This window comes from Pangasianodon hypophthalmus, chromosome 20 (assembly GCF_027358585.1).
Source record: "Pangasianodon hypophthalmus isolate fPanHyp1 chromosome 20, fPanHyp1.pri, whole genome shotgun sequence".
Taxonomy (NCBI): Eukaryota; Metazoa; Chordata; class Actinopteri; order Siluriformes; family Pangasiidae; genus Pangasianodon; species Pangasianodon hypophthalmus.
Window position 1 is genome coordinate 12,636,610 of NC_069729.1, and position 8,461 is coordinate 12,645,070.

Sequence of the window (8,461 nt, forward strand, 5' to 3'; positions counted from 1 at the left end):
TTCATAACTTTACACACGAGTAATCTTCATCTGTTCACTAGTAGCTTCGAACATTTAGCTTTGCTGAGGTCTGCAAATAAGGTGCCGGCCAAACAGTTGTGCCCTATTTTAACCTAATATGTGAGAATTGTTTTAAACATTTACAGACATTAGAGTAACAAGGGAGATGGCAAGCAAGTACACAGGAAGTACAAGTACATGCTGAACCTGAACTCATGAACAAATCAAGAAGATGTGGCTGGATTTTGTTCATACGAAAGTCATAAGAAAGGTTTTGATACTACCTCTGCTCTAACTCTATCATTTGGAACTTTCTATACAATTTGATTTGTGAAATTTGTTTCTAGTTTACAGGCAGAACAGCACGAATGTTGCAGAAGCACCGACTATACACACTACTCTCAGAAAAGAGTTGTGACGTAATTTGTCACAATATTGATATTAGGTGGTCTGTCCAGCCTGTAACACAGTGTTGAATTATTCCATATAATGTTGACTTGACACCTACTATTGCACTGATGAATTAACATTAACTGTAACGTGTTAGTTCAATGCACAAGGTGGTAACACTGTATGTGTTAATAATTTAGCTTTTGGAGGTTTTTGGGCATGCGCTAGAACTTTGTGAATAAGTTTTCCCCATTTGAAAGTTGTACACTTTGTGGCACTCACGCTCTGAGGCCATTGCGATCACCGACTCAGTGGTGGCGTGATACTCATCCGCCTCGGTGAACTCGTCCAGCTCTCGCGCCGCTCCTATTCCCGCCGCGTCTCCCTGGAAGTCATGCTGGTCGAGGAGGCGCTGCAGCGGCGGCGCGCGGGGAAGCAGCTGCTCGGCCACGGCGCGGCTGATGTTGGGCGCGTGCTTGAGCCGCAGCTTGCTCAGGATCTGGGATTTGATGGTCTCGAGGCGCAGCGCGCGGCTCTGCTCCCGCCACGCGCACGCCGAGCACTGGCGCGCGCCGGCTGCCGCCTCCTCCTCCTCCGCCTCCTCCTCAGCCGGCACTTCCTCCTCGTGCATCACCTCGAGCAGAGAAACGGCCGAGGGCATCACGGCCATCACGGGCACTTCCGAGGGCGCCGCCGCGTGCGATAGCAACTCGGGCTCGTCGCTGCTGCACAGCTCGAGAGCCACGAGCACCGTCAAGCACAGCCAAAAGTTAGCGCGCGCCATACTGAGCGTGCTTTATCCGTCTTCTCTCTCTTTCCAACGTGATGCAAAGTTTGTCAACTGCAAAGTGCAAAATCCTCCAACTGGTTTAAATCAAATGTCCTTTTGCGTGAGTTTGAGTTCCATAACAAAAAACAAAACAAAACAAAAAAAAAAAACAAAAACAAAAAGAGCCTTAATGCATCCCAAGAAAGACAGATCTGATTTGCTCCCCGTACGCTGATAGAAAGATAGAGGGATGGATTTTTTTCCCGCTCCAGTATATTGCAGGTTTAAACTGCCTTGTTGGAGGATGTTGCTGAGCGTGGAGGCGCCTTTATAGAACCTCAGCTGGTGTCGTAATCCGCCTCGATTGGCTAAGAGGGCAAACAAAGGGCTTTCAGGATGGACACTCCGTCAGAGAGAGAGAGAGAGAGAGAGAGAAAGAGAGAGAGAGTTACTTACAGCTCTCCATCTAGAGATCAGTAATATTACCTTAATATCAACCTCTGCATCAAAAGGTCAATGCAATTTATTAAGATGTAACATTTTAATTTTTCATTTATGATCAGTTGAAGTTGTACTAGATCAATTGGATCAGCTGCAGTTGTACTGGATCAATTGGATCAGCTGCAGTTGTACTGGATCAGCTGTAGTGTAATACATCAGCTGTAGTTGACTGGATCAGTGGTAGTGTTGTGGACTAGTTGTGTAGTGTACTGGACCAGTTTAGATACTGGATCAGTTGTAGTTGTACTGGATCACTTGTATTAGACCAGCAATAGTAACTTAATATCAGCATTTGGAGTGAACGGGCTAATGCAAGTTAGTAAGATATATATTTTTATTTTCAATCAGTTGTAGTTATGAAGGATTGGATATAGTGTATTGCATTGGTTTGAGTTGTACTGGATCAGTTGCGTAGTGTACTGGATCAGTGGATCAGCTGTTGTGCTGGATCTGTTGTTGTACTGGATAAGTTGCAGTTGTGCTGGATTGTACTGCAGTTGTAGTGGATAATTTGTAGTTGTACTACATCAGTTGTAGAGTACTGTATTAGTTGTACTGGATCATATGTAGTTGTACTGGATAATTTGTAGCTGTACTGGATCAGTTGTAGTTGTACTGGATCAGCTTAGTGATCCACAACACTACAACTGATTCTGTACTACAATTTTAAATGAAAATATTATATCATATTAAATAGCCTATTAGCCTTTTACAGGAGATATAAAGTTTGTATTACTGGTTCTGTCTGAAGATAATTAATAATGTTCTCTCTCTCTCTCTCTCTCTCTCTCTCTCTCTCACTAATTGATCCAGTACAGTACAACTGTTCCAGTACAACTACAACTCAGCAAAACTACAAATAATGCAGTACACTCGAACTGCATCAGTACAACATCAACTGATCCAGTACAACTACAACAGATCCAGTACATTACAGCTAATCCAAAACAACTATAACTGATTCAGTGCACTACAACTTATTCAGTACAAGTACAAATGACAAACAAGTAGTTGATATTAAGTTTATATTGCTGGTTTCAAGATGGAGAGCAATAAGTAATAATTCTCTGCTGGATCACTTGTAGTTGTGCTGGATCAGTTGTCATTGTACTGGACCAGTTCTAGTGTACTGGATCAGTTGTTGTGCAGTGTATCATTTGTAGTGTACTGGATCAGATGGGTAGTGTACTGGATCAGATGGGTAGTGTACTGGATCAGTTGTAGTGCTGTGGATCCATTTTAGTTGTACTGGATCAATTGTAGATGTATCAGATCAGTTGTAGCTGTACTGCATTAGTTGTACTGGATCAGTAAGTGAGTGACTTAGAAAGACAAAGAACATTAGCACTTATTGCTCTCCTTCTCAAAACCACTTTTGCACCTAATATGCAAATGCAATGTAATAAGATGTAACATTTTAATTTATGTTATGATCCATGGCAGTACAGGATCAGCTGTACAGGATCAGTTGTAGTTACACTGGATCAGCCGTCGTGTGTACTGGATCAGTTGTACTGTTGTGGATTAATTGTAGTCGCACTGGATCAGTTGTAGTTGTACCGGATAAGTTGTAGTGCACTTCATTAGTTGTAGATGTACTGGATCAGTTGCAGTTGTACTGAATTTGTTGTACTGTTGTGGATCAATTGTAGTTGCACTGGACTGGTGCAGCTGTACTGGTTCAATTGTTCAATTTAATAAGATAAATTTTTTAGTTATGATCAGTTGCATTGGATCATTTGTAGTGTACGCCATTAGTTGTTGTACTACAGTACAACTGTAGTTGTACTGGACCAATTGTACTGGATCACTAATAGTTTTGCTGGATCAGTTGTAGTTGTACCGGATCAGTAAGTATGTAAGTAAGTGTGTGTGTGTGTGTGTGTGTGTGAGAGAGAGAGAGAGAGAGAGAGAGAAAATGGGCCAAGCCCAAAATGGCTATCTAATGGTTATGTACTGCAGATTATGTGTCTAGAAGATGTGTTAAAAAGCCATCGCTGTCTCAGAAAAATATCAAAGACAAAATTAAGTTTTTGGCAGAAAATAGAAAGTTTGATTCAGAATGGTTCAGCAGAGTTGTGTGGAGTGATGAATCATGATTTGAGCTGCATGGTGATGCTCCAGAGAGGTGTCTTTGAAGATCTGGTGAGAAATACAATAGTGAATGCATCTCTACCACAGTTAAGCATAGAGGAACAGGTGTCATGGTGTCATTGAATGGAACAACATTGACTCTTCTTTCTGTAAAAAAAGCTGTCCGCAAGTTTACTTACAAGGCTTAAACATTTAAAGAAATCAATGGGAAAAGCTAACCCATACAAAGTTACTTTATCTGTTTGTTTAAATCTTGTTAATTTCCTGGCCAACAATTTGTTGTTAAGACCATTAAGAGCTTAATATTTTTGTCTTGGCCCATTTTTTTGACCAGGAGTGTAGATACCAGTAATAAACTTAATATCAACTTCTGCACCTAACCAGCTACTGAACAATGTAACATTTTAATTTTAAGTTATGATCTGTTGTAGATGTATTCAATCAGATCTAATGTAGTGGATCAGTTTTTTTATTAGATCAATTGTAGTTGTACAGGATCAGTTGTACGTTGTGTAGTCTACTGGATCAGTTGTAGTTCTACTAGCTCTGTTGTGGTTGTACTGGATTAGATGTGGTTATACTGGATCATTTGTAAGGTATTGGATCAGTTGTATTTTACTGGATCAGTTGTAGTTGTACAGGATTGTGTGTATAATGTACTGGATCAGTTGTAGCTGTACTGGATCAGTTGGAAGTTTACTTGATCAGTTGTATTGTACTGGATGAGTTGTAGTTGTATTAGATCATTTGTAGTTGTACTGGATCACTTGTGTACTAGATGAGTTATGTAGTGTACTGGATAAGTTGTATTTTTGTGAATCAATTTTATTTGTACAGGAGCAGGTGGATCAGCTGTAGTTGTGCTGAATCAATTGTAGATGAACTGGATCACATCTAGTTTTGCTGGATCAGTTATAGTTATACTTCAGCAGTTGTAGCTGTACTAGGTCAGTTGTATTTGTACTGGATCAGTAAGTGTGTGTGTGAGAAAGAGGGAGAGAGAGAGAGAGAGAGACAGAGAGCAATATTGCTTATTGGTCTCCATGCAAATACTGGTAACATAAACCTAATATCAACTTCTGCACCTAACCAGCTAATGCAAGATGTAACATTTTAAATTTAAATTATGATCCATTGTAGTTGTAGTATACAGGATCAGTTGTAAGTTGTGTAGTTGTACTGGATCAGTTGTATTTTACTGGAACTGTATTTTACTGGTGTGTACTGTACTGGATCATGGGTGTAGAGTACTGGATCAGTTATAGCTGTACTGGATCAGTAGTGAGTTCTGTAGTTTACTGGATCAGTTGTATTTTACTGCATTAATTGTAGTTGTACTGGATCAGTTGTATTTTACTGGGTGTGTATGTGTGTGTGTGTGTGTGTGTGTATACTGGATCAGGTATAGTTGTACTGGATAAGTTGTCATGTACAGGATCGGTTGTAAGTTGTGTAGTGTTAGAGTTGTAGTTCTGTTAGAGCTGTTGAGGTTGTACTGGATCAGATGTGTTTATACTGGATAATTTGTAAGGTATTAGATCAGTTGTGGTTGTACTGGATCAGTTGTAGCTGTAATGGATCAGTTGTAAGTTCTGTAGTTTACTGGATCCATTGTAGTATACTGGATAAGTTGTCCTTGTACTTGTACAGGTGTGGATTTACTAGATCAGTTATGGTTGTACTGGATCAGTTGTGATTGTTCAGGTTCATTTGTAATACATTAGATCAATTGTAATTGTATTGGATCAGTTGTAGTTGTACTGGATCAGCTGTAGTTGTACCAGATCAGTATAGTGATCAGCATCAGTAGTAAATTGTGTAGTAACTGATGTGTAGTAGATGAGCTGCAGTTGTACCGGATCAGGTTTATCTGTACTACTTCAGTTGTAGTTGTACTGATACTGTAGTTACTGTAGTGTTTGTGTGTTTTAACAAAGTTTGTTAATTTAAAACTAGTCCAATGACCATTTAAAACCAGCTCAGTTGTCAACAAAACCTGTCCAATTCCAAAACTCCAAATCTGTCCAACTTCACCTCATTGTTGTCATTGAATTTCATATTATTATGTTATGAGTATCTTAGGTGTTGGGCTAACATGAATGACCAGTACAGCTGTGTCAGTGTGCCTTAACATAATTTCTACAACTCTGTGGAATGGTACTGGAGGGATGAACACAATTCTTCCAAAAGATATATCCTAAATTGGTGTTTTGATAATGGTGAGCACTATTTAATACATCAGTCGAAAACCTTCCAAAGGTGTTCAATTGGGCTGAGATCTCGTGATTGCGAAGGCCATAGGATAGCATAGACAATGAATTTACACCGATCAGCCATAACATTATGACCACCTGCCTAATATTGTGTTGGTTCCCCTTTTGCTCCCAAAACAGCCCTGATCTGTCGAGGCATGGACTCCACTAGATCCCTGAAGGTGTGCTGTGGTATCTGGCACAAAGACGTTAACAGCAGATCCTTTAAGTCCTGTAAGTTGCGAGGTGGGGCCTCCATGGATCGGACTTGATGGCCAGCACACCCCACAGATGTTCAATTGGATTGAGATCTGGGGAATTTGGAGGCCAGGTCAACACCTTGAACTCTTTGTCATGTTCCTCAAACCATTCCTGAACAATTTTTACAGTGTGGCAGGGTGCATTATCCTGCCGAAAGAGGTCACTTCCATTAGGGAATACCGTTGCCATGAAGGGGTGTACCTGGTCTGCAACAATGTTTAGGTAGGTAGTATGTGTCAAAATAGCATCCACATGAATGCCAGGACCCAAAGTTTCCCAGCAGAACATTGCCCAGAGCATCACACTGCCTCCACCAGCTTGCGTTCTTCCCGTAGTGCATGCTGATGCCATCTCTTCCCCGGGTAAATGATGCACATGCACCTGGCCTTCCACATGATGTAAAAGAAAATGTGATTTATCGGACCATGCCACCTTCTTCCATTGCTCCGTGGTACAGATCTGATGCTCAGCTGTCCAATGTAGGCACTTTTGGCAGTGGACAGAGGTCAGCATGGGCACTCTGACAGGTCTGTGGCTACACAGCCCCATACGCAGCAAGCTGCAATGCACTGCGTGTTCTGACACCTTTCTATCATAGCCAGCTTTAACTTTTCAGCAATTTGTGCTACAATAGCTCTTCTGTGGAATCAGACCAGGCGGACTAGCCTTCACTCCCCACGCGCATTAGTGAGCCTTGGGCGCCCATGACCCTGTCGCTAGTTCACCAGTTGTCCTTCCTTGGACCACTTTTGGTAGGTACTAACCACTGCATACCAGGAACACCCCACAAGGCCTGACTTTTTAAAGATGCTCTAACCCAGTCATCTAGCCATCACAATTTGGCCGTTGTCAAAGTCTCTCTAATCCTTACGCCCATTTTTCCTGTTTCCAACACATCAACTTCGAGAACCGACTGGTCACTTGCTGCCTAATATATCTCAACCCTTGACAGGTGCCATTGTAATGAGATAATCAATATTATTCACGTCACCTGTCAGTGGTCATAATGTTATGGCTGATCGGTGTATATTTTGATACATCAAACCATTCATTGAGCCCTCATGTCCTGTAGATGGGGGTAGAGTTATCCTGGAAGAGACCATTCCCATCAGGACAGAAATGTTTCATCATAGGTTAAAGGTATGCAGTCAGAAGAACTTTTGATTTGCTGTAACTCTTCACTCTAAGAAGCCAAGTAGACCCAAACCATGCAAAATGCCCTTCACAGTATAAGAGAACAAGTAAACCCTCTCACTCTAGGGGTCAAGCATTCAAACCTGTATGGTTCTCTTGGTAGAGCCACACATGTGCTCGCCCACTTGTTGAGAAAGCTGAATGAATAGATGAATTTAAATTTTTGCAGCCACAGGCTCTGCATCTTTGGTCTGAAGGGCTTGCAGTTGGATACTACTGGATCCTACTCCCTGGCACAGTCATCAATTCCCACATGCTTTAAAACAGTCCATTATCGTTCCTGTCCCAAAGAAACCCCAGCCTGCCTGCCTGATTGGCTATTGCCCAGTAGCCCTGATATCAGTTGTGATGAAGTGCTTTGAAAGGCTGGTCAGAGACTTCTTCACCTCTTCATTACCTGACACCCTGGATCCACTACATACCGCATACCGTCACAATGGATCTACCGATGATGCCATCACACAACTCTTACACACAGCCCTGAGCCATCTGGACACCAGGAAGGGAAATTATGTTAAAATGCTGCTTGTTGACTACAGCTCAGTGTTTAACACTACAATACGCTATGCAGATGACACTCAACTCATCCTCTCCTTCCCTCCCTCAGACTCTCATGTTTCTGCTCGGATATCAGCTTGTCTGGCTGACATCTCATCATGGATGACAACTCACCAGCTGAAACTTAATCCCACCAAAACTGAACTGCTGTTCATCCCATGTGATTCATCCCCATCTCAGGATCTTGCAATCTCGCCTTCGGTTACCGCACGCAACCTTGGGGTAACCATGGACAATCAACTGTCCTTCTCCTCTCACATTGCTAATCTAACACGCTCATGTCGATTTCTCCTTTATAACATCAGAAGAATTCGTCCATTTCTTTCCTCACAGGCCACACAGGTGCTTGTTCAGTCCCTTGTCATTTCGAGACTGGACTACTGCAACTCACTCCTGGCAGGTCTGCCTCTGAGCGCCATTCGTCCTCTGCAACTGATCCAGA

At 42.0% G+C, this 8,461-nt stretch overlaps 1 protein-coding gene across 2 annotated transcripts in view; it reads right to left on the reverse strand.

The window, feature by feature from the left end:
• gdf11 (growth differentiation factor 11) overlaps window positions 1-1,480 on the reverse strand; it is a 28,663-nt gene extending 27,183 nt beyond the window's left edge. For both annotated transcript variants that reach the window (XM_026932799.3, XM_026932798.3), the window contains exon 1: window positions 673-1,480. In XM_026932799.3, the coding sequence (XP_026788600.1) occupies window positions 673-1,174 (502 nt within the window). In that variant the 5' untranslated portion in view covers window positions 1,175-1,480. The remainder of the gene's footprint in view (window positions 1-672) is intronic.
• Window positions 1,481-8,461: the final 6,981 nt, after the last annotated feature.